We start from the raw sequence: 16,774 nt of genomic DNA on the forward strand, positions 1-16,774 counted from the left end.
TGCCAGGTTTTTATGGCAAAGGGGGGTCATTTTTGTTTAGTCAGACTCGAGTGTTGCACATTTTCTGAATTGCTGGTGAGAAAGAGGTACATTTATTAGATTTTAACCTCAGGAGGGACTCCTGGAAGGAATTCCTTCATATTTGGCACAAACATCAACTTGGACTTGTGAATGAACTGGTCAGGTTTTGGTGGACAAAGGTAAATATTACTGACTTTGAGCACGCTGCTGAATCAGACAGGAGTTCAGCTCTCGATTGCTGTGAATGCAGCCATGTTATTTTAGGTAAAATGTTTACAAATGGCATACGGGCACTCACTGAGCGTGAATAAGTCAGCACAGACACTTGCGTCACACAAACTGTGTATTGTGTGTTTCTGGGGTGTGACTGCTACACAGTGTAATGCAAGGTCACTTAAGGGAAACAGCGAGGCAGTATTGCATGAACTAGGGCTGTATGCCTCTGTGGCAGTAGAATCGGATTCTCAGTTCTTACTGGTCTCTTATTGAACTCCTTTATATCAAATTAAATCTCCTGATTAATGAATACTCACCAACTTGGAAAAGCTCCACATTGTTTCTTTACGGTTTATGTCGCATGGCAACGTCAGTCAGTCAGGCCACCGCTCTGGCCCAGGCTGAAAAATCTATTACACCTATTAGGTCAATTGCTATGACATTTTGTACAGATATGCATGGTCCCCAGAGGCTGAAGACTGCCGACTCTGATGATTCTCTGACTTTACATCTACATGTTTGGTCCTAATTAATACATGTTAGCATGCTAACATGCTAAACAAAGATGGGTACATTATACCTGCTAAACATCAGCATTTAGCATTGTCATTACCATTCTGCTAAAAGTACTGTTGTGCCTAACTTCAACCTCAGAGGTAGGCTCTTAGTCTTGTAATACTGAAACAAAAGGTACCTTCCGGAACTCTGTTAACGTGTCAGCGAGAGCAGAAGGACGTCTGGACAGCAGTGTACACACCAACAACTTGAGGGATGCTGTACCTTTACATTACTTCGTGATTCCAAAATATAAAGCTGGAGTATAACTTTTTTTTTTTTTTTTTACATTAGAGACAGTCCTAACTCCTTGCCTTATCCCTGCAACTGTGCATTTCAATATCAAGTTTATAATCGGCAAAAAGGATTTCAGCCTCTTGCATTAAAATGATAATAGCTGATGAGCCTGTAGTAGGATGACGAGATACCAGAAATGTAGTTGTCGATACCAGTGAAATTCCACGATTTTCTAAACCCATTTGATCCCATGTATGTTTGCATACTGTTATGTTAGAATGTAGTGTTGTGTTAAACAGGTCATGAATTCCTCTCTAATATATATTTTATATTGCTGTGATAACATCTCCTTCAAGCAACTGTACTTATTCAAGTTTTTCACCAAAAACGTAATTTTACAAGACTACATTGAACACATCATGGTAACGTTACTATATTCTTTCGCCCAATATTATTTTTTAAAATACTGAATAGAGCTTGAACGCACCATCATGCGGCAGCTAACGGCTAATGTTAACGAGCTTTCTCCCGCAGATTTCAACACGGATTTGTTGTTCACAATGAAACATTATCAGGGAAAGAATAGTCTGCGTCTGCTGGACGCATCACAGTGACTTTACTGCGGCCCAAACACATTTTCTATCATCCACAGGACGAAAGGATATCGTGAGCCCTGACGGTACTACCGGGCGCTACGGTACCTGCGGTACTGTAGTAAAACCAGTACTGTCGCGTTTTAAGAATGTTGGAATCGACTTGACACCGAAGTATCGGTTCTTGTGACATCCCTAACCTGTAGTATCTATTTTCCACCTCCACAGCTGGATAGAGCCTTTTACAATAACAAAACGAAGTGGTGAGAAAGCTGTGCTGTCAGACACACTCTTCAATCATCTGCTTTTGGTGATGCCCACTAGTAAACCTATATCCTGAGATCACCGCTCTGTACTTCACTGTTGCATTGAACTGTTTTTATTTTGTCTTTTTGTTGCTCATAAAACTACTTTCGACTGCATGGTTTATTAATGTGTCCATTTCTTTGTTTACTGGATCATTCCCTGTATTATATAAAAATGTGCCAGAGGGAAGGTATTTACAATAAGATGGAACAGCTGTGCAAAACATTGTTACCGTTAAGATGGACATTAGAATAATAATAATAATAATAAGCTTTATTTGTATGGCACCTTTCATACAAGAATTGCAGCCCAAAGTGCTTCACAGCAAAAACATAACAATTAGTAGATTAGACAGAATAAGAGCATTTACAGTACAATAATCACAGTGTTGATGTAAATGAGTCTGAAGTACCATTACAAAAATAGCAGAATTTAAATAGTTATAAAATAACATTGGCCCACCATTCTTGTAAATGTTTTAAACTATCAGGGGTCATATTTTGAAAGTATGAGATCAACAATGGGCCCCTGTGGCCCTTCAACTGGTTTACTCCCTTTGCTACCCATTCCTGGTAGTCTTTGTCAAACTCTTTATTGACCCTTGTATTTACGTTTACAGCGTCAACCTCTTTGTTGACCTTTTAACGTATAAAGCACAGACGTCTCCGTGAGTCCACATTCTTTTGGCAGAATCTTGGTTAAAGCCCGCTTCATAAACAAACCCCTGTTTGTTAAGTTTTATGAAACCTATCGGTTAAAGCCAGTTTTTCTCCAATATATTCTTTAATCTTTCACTTTTCCACTAATTGTGTAAAGAACATGTAAACACATTTATCAGAGAAACTTCCTCTTTTTCCCGTGGTAAAACAGTCTATTTGATCTCAAGCTTTTCAAAAATACACATCCTAGTTACCTTTACACAGTAATAATTCACCATTAAAAGGCTAAGATAAAAATATATGAAATATCACCATTAAAAGGCTAAAGTAAAGAGATATAAAATCTCACTATTAAAAGGCTAAAGTAAAGAGATATAAAATATCACTATTAAAAGGCTAAAGTAAAGAGATATAAAATATCACTATTAAAAGGCTAAAGTAAAGAGATATAAAATATCACTATTAAAAGGCTAAAGTAAAGAGATATAAAATATCACTATTAAAAGGCTAAAGTAAAGAGATATAAAATATCCTAGAATGTCCAACTTAAGTAACATTGAACGTGAGTGAACTTGTTGACCCCGTCCACATGCGGTTCATATTGCGCTGCAGACGCACCGTTTGTTGTTGAAAGGAGATAGCTGTTTGCCTTAACAACCATGTGTTTCTAATAAAATAGCCACTTTCTTCAAACCTCACTTATTTTTCCTTTAACAAGATTATTTTTCAGCAGAAATACAGAATCTACTGTTATTCTCCAGACAATCTGCCATTTCACTGTCCACGGCCTCTGCTCCACTTGATGTCTCTGTTGAATGGCCTCCAGCCTCCACTCTGTTCCCCTCAGCCCTGCAGGCCAGTGACTACATGATACAGTATGCAGCCAGACATCAGAAAAACAACTATATTGATTTCAACACTACTATCCCACTGTGCCACTCGGTCTTGCTCCTCCATATGGTTTATCTACAACCTAGCATTTTGTCCTGTCTTGACGCATATACACCGCACTGAGGTTCAAGTTCTTACACATTTTACTATTAATGGAGAGTTCAAAACCACACAAATTGGTGTTGTCCAAAAACTAGGGCACAGTTCTCAACTACTGTTCAGTGTATAATGATAAACAGTGTCTGAAGTTATTCAGAGATTGTTAAAGGGGAACTTTAACACTGTGGTGTCTGGGCTTCACTGTGCGTCATGTTGTATGTGCAGAGTTTCTCTGTACTCATCTTAAATCTCAGTTGAACACCTAGATGTACTATTGGACATACAATGTTTTAATTATAAGCAGAGTATTTCTATATTAAGATTTGTCTGGTAAGGATGTTTGAAGACTGAATATGTTGGCCACATTACCTTCACCTCTTTGATTAATCAAAGAGCCATAGTTGCATTAATCAAACAGTTGTAAATTAAATATCTTTGTGTTTTATACATTAGAAGATTTATTGAGAATATATTTGGCAGATTAACGTTTGGGTACTTTAACACCTAACCTGTTTGGTTTGGTCGGAACAAACCCAGGTCTGTTTGTCCAGTTAATGTGGTTAATTTGGTCTGGGCTAAATGCTGTCAATCGAACCCTGGTGAGGACCAGACCCCCGCACTGAGAGCAGCTGAACAGGTGAACCAACCACAGGATACGTGATGTTAGCTTGATTTCAAAAGCTAAACTACTAATAAATCCATCTTCTAGTGGAAAACTGTTAATGAAGTGATCTTATGCTGATCTATATAAGGCCATATCATTAGGTAACCATGGTAACACATGCACATCAACGTAGGTGTTTACCCTGAATAAAGGTCTTTTGTACAATCCTGTCATTCATTCTTTAATATGTTTCATAGCATGCGGTCTAATAATGCTTAGACTAAGTTATTGGGAAACATAAATATACACAGCAGAAGCATTAAAAGTGAACTTTATTTCCCCACATGGGCCCTGATCATGGATGACGTGTTTCCTATTAGTCTGTATGACTTTGTGATGCTTCACTTGGTGTGTTTGTAAAGATTCAGTGTGAACGGATAACTGGACCAGAACTAAAATGCAACAATGTATCATTTTTTTCTTTGGTCCGGACTAAATGAACCAAACTCGAGCCGCCATTTTAAATTTTTCCTGCCAATTATTGTCCGGGCTTCACTGTTGTACTGAGATCACAGCCAGACAGCCCTTTGACACAAAAGCTCTCTGGCTGTGTACGCAGGAAATATTATGCACCAAAGAAATTAATATGAATAACATTTTTTATTTTTCCACCATACACACTGCATTACGCAAATCTTGCAGATTCTCAGAGATGTGTGTGTGTGTGGAAGAAAGACAGATCCAGCCTCTAACTGTAATCACTGCAATCAATCTGAGTGTAACAGATGTGAAGGAGTGCCCCCTCAACTCAACAACAGTGCATGCACTTACAAAAGGCTGTGATTTTAGTGTGTGGGAGAACGAGAGCTGCATGTATGCATGCAGTCATGCGTGTGATAAAGATTGACGCCCCTCTCAGCCATTCTTTTTGCCTGCTCACTGTGTTGCTGTACTGCTGATGTATCTCCTTCAGACTCTGACGTGACAGACACCGTCTGGGGGAGAGGGGGCGAGCTGCTCATCATTTTGTCTGTGCTCTTACCATCCACCGTTCTATCCATCCATCCCTCCATCACTTGCCTGTTTGCGTCCACCCTGCTAGCTGAGCATCGTGACACAATATGCTCCTCCTGCGCACTCACCCCCTTCACAAAGGACCAAGAGAGATGCATTGGGATGAATTCCCTCCCCCAGTGGGATCCAATCCATCAACTGCTTCACTACACTGAAGGCAGCACACACCCAGGCAGGCTGCCCTTTAAAGGCACAGGGTTGACTCACAGCAGGATCCAGATATATTCCTGACAATATTCAACATTGGAATAGTTTTAACTGTAGAATTATTCATGCACATGGTTAGTCTGGACAAAACAAACTCAGAGCCATGGCCCGCAAAGATATGATGTGAAACCCCCTCTGTCACATGTTCATTCTGTGGACCTCGCTCCACTCCTTGTGAGCAGAGGATGATGTAACGCTTGGACTCATTCTGCCCTTGTTAGTGGAAACAAAAGACCAGCCAGAGCGTGCACACACACACACACACCCTTTCTCTTTCTCTGTTTCTCTCATGGTTGTTTATGGCAAAAAGTGGCGTTTTCATTGGAGTAGTTTTTAGAAGCACGTTGCGATAAAGAATCTTGCACAAAAAAATACTATCAAAGTTAAACTTCCGGAGAGGGGGGTAATCCTTGATCACATTTCTGTAGCTAAGCCGGACCCACTTCAAACCACTGAGGAAAGTGAAGTGAGGACAAAAACACAAATACATAATTCTATCATGTGAAATAAACAAACTGTTCAAACTTTATGTAGAACAGTCAGAACATGCATTAGTTCTGCCCCCTCCCTAAAACACATCACTTCCTGTGCACCAGAGACCAACATGTGAAAACTGTTTTCTGTGTATACAGATGTACACACGTGTTTCCAGAGTTGTTCCATGTTCTCCTTCACTAAACTCACATTCATCCAGTCAGCAAGAAACATCAGCGACCTAAACTCTGACCCTTATACTCTCTCTTGTTTTGGCATTTGAAGCTCCACTAGACTGATTTATTTCCCTTTCCACCTTCACACTTGACAAACCGTCCTCTGATCTCCTACCTGACCTGGGGGGCCTCCAGCGGGGAAGTGGCTGGATGTGGGAACATTTGAACTGTTGAGCTGGCTGCTGGTGTAACTTCTTCACTCCTTTCCCCTTTCTGGCATCCTGAAAACAAAGTTGGGATAGAAAAGACAAAATTGCTATATCCTCTAGACATCGAGATGTTTTTGGTGTTTGTTGAATCCAGTCATTCTGTAAAACTAGAATGTTGAGGTACCTTGAAGGACAGCAGTAAGGGCAGTAAGGGCAGTAAGGACAGCAGTAAAGGACAGCAGTAAGGGACAGCAGTAAGGGACAGCAGTAAGGGACAGCAGTAAGGACAGCAGTAAGGGAAAGCAGTAAGGGACAGCAATAAGGACAGCAGTAAGGGACAGCAATAAGGACAGCAGTAAGGGACAGCAATAAGGACAGCAGTAAGGGAAAGCAGTAAGGGACAGCAATAAGGACAGCAGTAAGGACAGCAGTAAGGACCAGTAAGGGAAAGCAGTAAGGGACAGCAATAAGGACAGCAGTAAGGACAGCAGTAAGGGACAGCAGTAAGGGACAGCAGTAAGGACAGCAGTAAGGACAGCAGTAAGGGACAGCAATAAGGACAGCAGTAAGGGACAGCAGTAAGGACAGCAATAAGGACAGCAGTAAGGGACAGCAGTAAGGGACAGCAGTAAGGACAGCAGTAAGGGAAAGCAGTAAGGGACAGCAATAAGGACAGCAGTAAGGGACAGCAATAAGGACAGCAGTAAGGGACAGCAATAAGGACAGCAGTAAGGGACAGCAATAAGGACAGCAGTAAGGGAAAGCAGTAAGGGACAGCAATAAGGACAGCAGTAAGGACAGCAGTAAGGACAGCAGTAAGGGAAAGCAGTAAGGGACAGCAATAAGGACAGCAGTAAGGACAGCAGTAAGGGACAGCAGTAAGGGACAGCAGTAAGGACAGCAGTAAGGACAGCAGTAAGGGACAGCAATAAGGACAGCAGTAAGGACAGCAGTAAGGGAAAGCAGTAAGGGACAGCAGTAAGGGAAAGCAGTAAGGGACAGCAATAAGGACAGCAGTAAGGACAGCAGTAAGGGAAAGCAGTAAGGGACAGCAGTAAGGGACAGCAGTAAGGGAAAGCAGTAAGGGACAGCAGTAAGGACAGCAGTAAGGGACAGCAGTAAGGGAAAGCAGTAAGGGACAGCAATAAGGACAGCAGTAAGGACAGCAGTAAGGACAGCAGTAAGGGACAGCAATAAGGACAGCAGTAAGGACAGCAGTAAGGGAAAGCAGTAAGGGACAGCAATAAGGACAGCAGTAAGGACAGCAATAAGGACAGCAGTAAGGGAAAGCAGTAAGGGACAGCAGTAAGGGAAAGCAGTAAGGGACAGCAGTAAGGACAGCAGTAAGGGAAAGCAGTAAGGGACAGCAGTAAGGGAAAGCAGTAAGGGACAGCAATAAGGACAGCAGTAAGGACAGCAGTAAGGGAAAGCAGTAAGGACAGCAGTAAGGGACAGCAATAAGGACAGCAGTAAGGACAGCAATAAGGACAGCAGTAAGGACAGCAGTAAGGGACAGCAATAAGGACAGCAGTAAGGACAGCAGTAAGGACAGCAGTAAGGGACAGCAATAAGGACAGCAGTAAGGACAGCAGTAAGGGAAAGCAGTAAGGGACAGCAATAAGGACAGCAGTAAGGACAGCAGTAAGGACAGCAATAAGGACAGCAATAAGGACAGCAGTAAGGACAGCAGTAAGGGACAGCAATAAGGACAGCAGTAAGGAAGGACAGCAGTAAGGGAAAGCAGTAAGGACAGCAGTAAGGACAGCAGTAAGGACAGCAGTAAGGGAAAGCAGTAAGGGACAGCAATAAGGACAGCAGTAAGGACAGCAATAAGGACAGCAGTAAGGACAGCAGTAAGGGACAGCAGTAAGGACAGCAGTAAGGGACAGCAATAAGGACAGCAGTAAGGACAGCAGTAAGGGACAGCAATAAGGACAGCAGTAAGGGACAGCAGTAAGGACAGCAGTAAGGACAGCAATAAGGACAGCAGTAAGGGACAGCAATAAGGACAGCAGTAAGGGACAGCAATAAGGACAGCAGTAAGGGACAGCAATAAGGACAGCAGTAAGGGACAGCAATAAGGACAGCAGTAAGGGACAGCAGTAAGGACAGCAGTAAGGACAGCAGTAAGGGACAGCAGTAAGGACAGCAGTAAGGACAGCAGTAAGGGACAGCAGTAAGGACAGCAGTAAGGACAGCAGTAAGGACAGCAGTAAGGGACAGCAGTAAGGACAGCAGTAAGGACAGCAGTAAGGGACAGCAATAAGGACAGCAGTAAGGGACAGCAGTAAGGACAGCAGTAAGGACAGCAGTAAGGGACAGCAATAAGGACAGCAGTAAGGACAGCAGTAAGGGACAGCAATAAGGACAGCAGTAAGGACAGCAGTAAGGACAGCAGTAAGGGACAGCAGTAAGGACAGCAGTAAGGACAGCAGTAAGGGACAGCAATAAGGACAGCAGTAAGGGACAGCAATAAGGACAGCAGTAAGGACAGCAGTAAGGACAGCAGTAAGGGACAGCAATAAGGACACAGCAGTAAGGGACAGCAATAAGGACAGCAGTAAGGACAGCAGTAAGGACACAGCAGTAAGGACAGCAGTAAGGACACAGCAGTAAGGGACAGCAATAAGGACAGCAGTAAGGACAGCAGTAAGGACACAGCAGTAAGGACAGCAGTAAGGACACAGCAGTAAGGGACAGCAATAAGGACACAGCAGTAAGGGACAGCAATAAGGACAGCAGTAAGGACAGCAGTAAGGACACAGCAGTAAGGGACAGCAATAAGGACAGCAGTAAGGACAGCAGTAAGGACACAGCAGTAAGGGACAGCAGTAAGGGCAGTAAGGACAGCAGTGAAGACATGTCGAGTAACTTACTTGTGTGTTGCTAATAACTGCTAATGTGGAAAGATACCATTGTAATCTCTAGTGCTCTGAAGGTTATTCATGGTCAGGTATCTTTCCTGGTGCATCTTCATTTTATATAAAACAATATCATTGGTTCAGGGGTTTTTATTTTCATGCAAAGCTGAAACTTCGGCTCTGGCTACATTTCCTGGAAAACATCTGACCTCCCGACATGTGATGTGTGATAAATCAGTACAACCTGAGCTGAATGAACTGGGTCATCATTGGATTATCATTTGATATGCATCAAGCAGACTTGTAGTAGAGAATGAATTGATGCTCTGCTCCAGCAGCCAGTCCAACCAGATCTAACCGATAACAGAGGAACGGCTCACAGCTCATTTTGAACACTGGTTTTTCAGGAATGCTGGGAATATTTTGGCTCAGTTGTTAACAAATTGCCACACTTCCACTGTACATGTTTGGTAGCAGGTGTGGTTTGAGGAACATTTTTGATCATTGAGTGATTTCAGGAATGACTGTTGCAGCAATAAAAGTATGTGCAGTAGTTTAAACCTGAAGTTGAATTGAACTACGTGGATGTTTGATCTTTAATTCTTTTGGTGTTGGATCTCTTTTTCTTGCGCATAGAAACGCACACTTTGCACAGGGAGGGCTTTAGTAATCGCTGCAGGTCCCATGCAGCTCTGTATCCTTGTGGCCTCTCTTGGCTCCAACTTGTCGTCCTCAGTGAGGCCGGCTGTTTGCTTGCGTTCATATTCCCCCCTCCAGCAATAAACACCATGTGTGTGGATAGCACATATAAAGTCATCCCAGCTGATTCCACCTACACTTTGCTTTGTTGTTTGAGGTATTTGGTTGTTTAGCAGAGGGGAGGCTAAGGTTATATTTTTGGTAACTATATTTCTACTTTGCAAGCGTGGTAAGCACTCTACCACACTCCGGTTATTTATTGTGTGAGTTTTTGTCGGGGTTGAAGTAGTTATTGATATATTAATTGTTCTTTGAGGTGTAATGACTAGATGTCCTTTGACTCTCTATTAATTATCTACTTGCAATAATTGCAGATTACCTCAGTTGAGTACTTTGAGTAAAAGGCCACTGTGCAATAGGACAGCAGAGAGGACTGCACATGTGGAAGGAAAGTAAGTGCGCCCCCTCCCCTTTTCTGTTACCTTCTGCCCTCTCCCTCTCATCGGCTTCTTTTTGCTCCCTCTCTCCCTCCATCCCTGCTCTTTGTCCTGGGAACGTACCAACCAGAGAGGGGGAAGAGGAGGAGAGAAGGGGGAGGGGTGAGCCAGCATGTCAGGCAGGGGAGAGGAGGGAAAAGGGAGAGAATAGCATGTGGTGGAGGGACAGAGAAAGCAGACCGTGAGATCGCAGAAGGACGAGACTGAAAGAAAATTGCTTTTTCTCTTCCTTTCTTTTTTTTTTTTCTGGACTTTCCCTTCCATTGAATCCTGCTGCTAATACAATTGTGTGTTAAAGTTCTGCTGGCTGCTAGCCATCGGGGAAAGGAAGCCAAAAAGAGAAAGGAAGGTGAGAAAATGAGGATGGGGCATCACAATGGTGGGATGGGAGACGGGGCAAAATGGAGGAGATGAAAGCTGAGGATTCCACTAAATAACCACCTCCTCTCATCCAACACCACTGCTGCTGCTGGAACTGTTACCCCCACCCTCTGTCTCGGAATCCCACACTGGGAGAGCTTACTCTGCATGTGAAAGAAAGTGGAGAGCGGACATTTACGTCCTGCTGAGGGGAACTTTGTCCCGGGCTGGCGAAACAGGACTGCAAGAAGGGATGTACATTCTCACACACACTTGCACAGAGAAATAGAGACTGGGGACAGGTGTTGGAGTGTCAAGGAGGGGCGTGAAGCTGCACGGCATGAAGGGAAGGAAAGTGTATGAATTCAAACAAGGAGTGAACACCAGACTTGTAGTGCTGTGAGTACAAAGTGTCACTTTGACTCTGCTATTTGGTTCTTTTCTTAAATGTGTCTGCTGCTGCTCGGCAGTTATCAGAGCAATGCTTTCCCCTTGTCCCTTGTGTGCCTGCAGGACTCATCAAAAGTGCTTGTGTCCATAGTATGGCTGTTGGATTTAGCTTTTGTTCCTCTGCAGAAGCCTTTGTTAGAGGGACAGTGCAACTTCTCCTCTGTCTCTCTTTGCAAAATGACCATCATGGATGGGATTTCTCCTGCTCCTCTGATGTAAACAATAAGAAAGCTCAGACCACCCATGGATGTGTATTTTTTCTTCTTCTAATACCACCATACACAACTTGAGGAGAAAGTTATAATTTTATAATGCCTGTCCTATTTCTTGGGGTAGTTTTTTTGCCTTTCTATTGTTATATATTTTGTGAAAGACAACATATTCTTACTTTAATATTCTGGTGCTTATAGTTATGCTCAGGACTGACAAGATTAATGCCCCTTTGCTGTTGAGCTTGGCTGGGGCCAGGGGCACAATGTGTGCTGGTGCAGTGCATGTTGGATTGAAATGAAATGATACTGTGGTCCATGCATGGCAGGAAACAGGCCTAGGATGGTAGACCAATCAGTCTGGGTGCACAGGATCTGACACTTGTTCTCATCATAAGTTGTAATTTGGAAAACTTCTGGCTAAAAGTAGAAGCACTTGTTGAAATGGTGAAACTGTCCAGCAGGCACTAGTCTTTGTATTTAGTGTCTTACACTCCTTAAAATAATGTTACTGAAAGTAACTGTAGAATAGTTTTACAAATGTTTATTATACAGTTATTATGCAGATGTATGCTCCACTCAGTAATGGCCATGTTTAATTTGACTGTTAACTAAATATTTCTACGTCCAAACAAGTGTCTTCCTGCAAAATCTCTCAAAAGAGTGGAGCTGTACATGTTGGTACTTCGGTCATACGTACACTGTGTGAACTTCACTTTAAAGCCGGGACAAATGAATGTCATGTGACCCTCTGGTGGTAATGTTGAAGGATTATTGTGGAGTCCTGGATGTGCTGAGGGAACTGACTATACAGTGGAAAACAGTGTTTGTCTGAGAAATTCTTTATATGCACAAATCTTTAGAAATGTGTTGCTCACTGGAAGTTGTGTCAGGTCTCAGAGCATACGGATAAGTTTCACTGTGTTGACTGATAACTCAAACCCTGCTCCCAACTCAGAGGTGTTAGGTACTAACTCATTATTCATAGCTTAGCATAACTTTTAAACCAGCCTAATTTAAGACATTTCTGTGTTGGCATTAAAGGTAAGCTTATCATCTAGGATGCAGCTGAACTGCAGTCACAGGCTCCCATTTAATGATCCAGAGACTCGTCAGTGAACTGTTTGACCTCTTTGGTCCTCGTCTTGTTCAGTTGTAGGAAAGACTGATCACACAAACTGACAATTTTTTCCACCACGGGGCCATGACTCTGTCCTCATCGAGCAAAAGGCTGACAATTACTGAACGTCAGAGCAAACCTACAGTATCTTTATGATTACACTGTAGCAGACTAATAATAGCAGGGGAGCCCAGCCCTGAAGAGACCAGACTAAGAGGCTGCGCTGTGAGGCTATCCTGAAGCACAGTGGGGCTTTGAGCTCAATAATAATACCAGCATGGCAAGATAATTCACATCCAGATGTTATATATTTACTATGTTTACCATTTAGTTTAGCATGCTAGCATGCTTACATTAGCTAACTAGAAAGGTGCACTCAGCAGAGTGCTGCGCTCTGCCAGATGTGTCTGCAATGATCACTGCTGCCATATTGGATTGAATAAAACCACAATAATTCTGAGTCTAGACCGTAAGTGTATCAGACGTGTTTTCAGTCGTCAGTCTCACACAGCACATACACTCTCATTTTAATCTTTGCAGCTGTCTGCACCGGCTCTATGCATGCTCGTGTTTCAGCCTCATGGGAGGAACCGCAACCTGAAGCGTTTATATTCACGTGTCCAGTCTATTTACTGCCTGACAATATGCACGTGAGTGCGAGGTTTATGCCCAATAAAAAGGCACTCAATAAATGTTCCTATCTACAGTTTGCAACCTATGCAGAGCCTGAAATACAGAACACTCACAGAATGTGTGTGTGTGTGTGTGTGTGTGTGTCAGCTTGTGGTATGTTGATACATATTGTGCAGCCTCGTCTCCTTCTGCTCTGAGTATTTTTAAATGGACTTGATTACATTGTAATCCACTTTGGCTTTTAGTTTCTTCTTTCCAACCTTCTAAATGGTTTCCTTTACATTGTGTTATAATTAGTCTTACTGTGCCTGGTGTTTGCAGAGCGGTGTTGCTGTGTGACAGTCAGAGTGTGTCAGAGAGCAGCCGTCAGCCTCAGCACCAGCTGACATAGAGGACTCTTTACTGGGCTCAGCTCTGGGCTTTGGAGTGGAGGGTGTCTGGGGGCTGGATGTAAGGGGTTAAAAGAATTCAGTGCTCTCTGTTGAACGTTAATTATCAGTGGGTATCTGCCTCGTTCTGATCTACATGCATATGTTGGTGTTTTTCTGTGTACGCGTGAAATGTATCTGCAGAATTCTGCTTGTACGATTCAGTTGGATGTTTGTCCCAGCGGGTGTAGCTGTGATGGCTGAGTGGACCTCATACTTCACTACCATGCAGGGCAATGGCCCCAATGGCACTATCAAATATGTTAAGCCAAATTCTAATTGAAATTATAAAATGTTTTTTTCATTGTATTTAGAGCTCTTCAAGATTTTTTCCAGTCCAGCTGCTGTTGTTGTCCTTGTTCAGTAGGAGACAGCAGCACATTGATCCAACTGAACAGCAAGATCATTTCTATATACATTAAATAAAGTCAGTTAATCAGCACACAATATTAATATCCATGCTGAAACTTCATGAATTCATTCAGAAGCTGGAGCGGTGTAATTGATCATTGCAAAAACGTTCCAGATAATGAACATATCAAACTGTCTTACAGCACAACTTCAAGGTTTTCTACATTCTATATTAAAACAACAATGCTTTGTCCAGTTTGTGTCTTTGTTAGTTGCAACAGCCGTGATCCTAAAATATAGGTCCAACCTTAAACCCAGTGAAATGCTTAAATGTCTGCCTCTAACTTCTAAAGTTTGTTTTTATTGCTTCTGTTGGCTGCTCTGTCAAGAGAATGGCTTCTGCTTGTGCACTGAGAGAAAAACCTTTGTGGGTTTGCTCAGTGCTGAACAACAGAGAGGTAATTAGGTCATTTGCTGTCATACTAGTTTGTGTCTCTGAAAAGGGCATTGTTGTTCAGTGAAGGCTCGATGTAGTGCTCCTCCATTAACAACTGTCTTTAAATGAAGCCTTCTTTAATGGGAACAAAAACACCTCCATCTGTTTTTCTCCCCTCTCTGGAACCATGACATTGCCTAGACAATATCTGTTCAATGAACCTTGGAGCACATAAATACCTCCACTTAGTTGTTATGCTTGCTTTTGGAAGAGCAGAACAAGTCTTTTTTTTGTCAGACGCAGATTGAACCTAAAAACTGAGACTGAGATGTACTAAACATGTAGAAACCTAAGGAGCGCTGAACCAGAGCAACACGTTCCCTTTCAGTTGCATTGAACAGTATTACCATTGTTTCTGAGGCTCACTCCCCACAACCTGGATCTACTTGCATATGTGCAAAGACCTCACCACACCTGTCTAGGTGATGTCATATCTTCATAATGTCTTCTTCTGGTGTTGTAGGCTCAATAGATACAGCTCTACTCTATACTGAGGGGTGTTCTGGGTAGAAAAGAAACACCACATGACATAATGCTCTAAACTATGCATGCATATAGTTTTGTGATGCATGGGCAGGAGAGAGGTGTGACCTTGATGACCCTTAACCTGAACTTTAAAGAACCTGTACGGTTTACTTCTAGGATCTGCTGTTCCACCGAGTTTTACAAACCAGAACGTCTTGGATTACGTCATTGAAATAGCCACACCACTTCACATGTTAGGACAGACAACCACATCTTGGTAGGCGAGTGGGACTGAGTACAATTAAAATGGCTCATACAGATTCTTTCACACTTCTACGTTCTAGCTCTTATGACTCCTAGATGTCAGAATCAGTAAATGAACAGAGGGGCATTAAGTGATGACAGGAAGATATACTGGGCTGTGTGTCAGGGTTGAATGTAATACATGCAATGTGGCATTGATCAGGCTTATTCTCAGAGAATGGAAGAGCTGAGAGAGATTTATTTAGTAGATTGACGCCACATGAGATACGTTATTAAAAAAAGAAAAGAAAAAAGGGGACCACGTTTAATAAAATACATGTATATACTGTAGTTCTCTGTTACTTGGTGTTGGTCTTTGAATTGTGTGCGTAACATTATAGACGGGGACTACGGCATTGTACTGTGGGTTAATGAAATGTAATGTAGGCACACAAAATGTAAATCAATAATGACTTAATGCAGATTATTAACAAAGTTAATGTTATACTTTCATTCTTAACGTATGTTTGTTTATTTCATTGTATCCAGACATTTATGTAACTGTGATATAATGTTTGTTTTGTGTATATATTTTATAATTAACCAGGAAACAGTTGCTCATAACAAGTGTTTAGGAAGAATGAAGGTTTGAGTTTAAGTTTATTTTTTTCTAAGGAGGGCACTGCTAACTGAGATCTGCTCCTAAACATGCAACATCGTGAGTGAGCTTCTGAGGAGGAAGCTGTCAAAGAAGACGGCAGCCTCTTCCTCAACACAGCTGTCCATGATTCTGTTTAGTGCTCTGCTCTCTACTAAGCAGATGCTCTCGGTGCCAGCACGCCCAGCGTCATGCTTGTTTCCTCATCTAAATGTCATCACTATGTGGGCAGTCAACACTGCTCCACTTGGAACTCATGAGTATAATCATCTTATGAAATATCCATTTATTTCCACAAGCTTCCTGTTAGTGGACCATGTCTGAATCTTTCCTCCTTTTCTTGTTGACCCCCATTTTAAGCTGCCTTTCATCCTTACTGTGTCTGTGTGGGCTGGAAAGGGAAGTAAAGGCGGTAGTGAAGCCTAATATTCCTAATATTGCCTTGAAAGTAGCTTAATACAATACTTTTCCTACACTGTTTGACAAAAGCTCATGTTTATTTAAAATCTTGTGCCAGCACTTCATTAAGGCTACAGCATATTACAGTCAATACATATCTGTTTCTCTTGCCTCCTTTTGCACGTGTTCCCTACCTGACATGTTTGGCAAACATTAGGGTCATGAATAGAATTTCTTTTTAAATGGAAGTTTTCTTCATACTGTCGTGCTGCCCACCCTTGAGTTTGTAATAAAAGACCTGTCAAAGGGTTTGCAAATTGTAAGATGTTGAAGATGTTTAGAAATGACCGATGGTCTCTTCTCTGTTTCAGTTGTCCCTCGGGGATGAGCAGTGTGAAGTGACGCGGAACGGCTATGAGTCGAAGGAGCTGGTGTACTTGGTTCATATTTACTGCCAGGTAAGACTCCCCTGCAGTCGCACAGAAATACAGATACTGTACGTACCTCCCACAGCACGCACACACTCGGATATAATATTACACAAACTCCCACCGACATTCGTCAAAATGTATTCATGCTTTCAG

The 16,774-nt window shown here is 42.3% G+C and overlaps 1 protein-coding gene across 7 annotated transcripts in view; it reads left to right on the forward strand.

The window, feature by feature from the left end:
- arhgap32b (Rho GTPase activating protein 32b) overlaps positions 1–16,774 on the forward strand; it is a 112,477-nt gene that overhangs the window by 48,578 nt on the left and 47,125 nt on the right. For 6 of the 7 annotated variants that reach the window (XM_029447696.1, XM_029447695.1, XM_029447697.1 and 3 more), the window contains one exon: positions 16,562–16,648. In XM_029447696.1, the coding sequence (XP_029303556.1) occupies positions 16,562–16,648 (87 nt within the window). Of the gene's footprint in view, positions 1–10,734; positions 11,138–16,561; positions 16,649–16,774 lie in introns of those variants that run through there. The other variant, XM_029447700.1, reaches the window with a different exon arrangement.

Source organism: Cottoperca gobio, chromosome 14 (assembly GCF_900634415.1).
Source record: "Cottoperca gobio chromosome 14, fCotGob3.1, whole genome shotgun sequence".
Taxonomy (NCBI): Eukaryota; Metazoa; Chordata; class Actinopteri; order Perciformes; family Bovichtidae; genus Cottoperca; species Cottoperca gobio.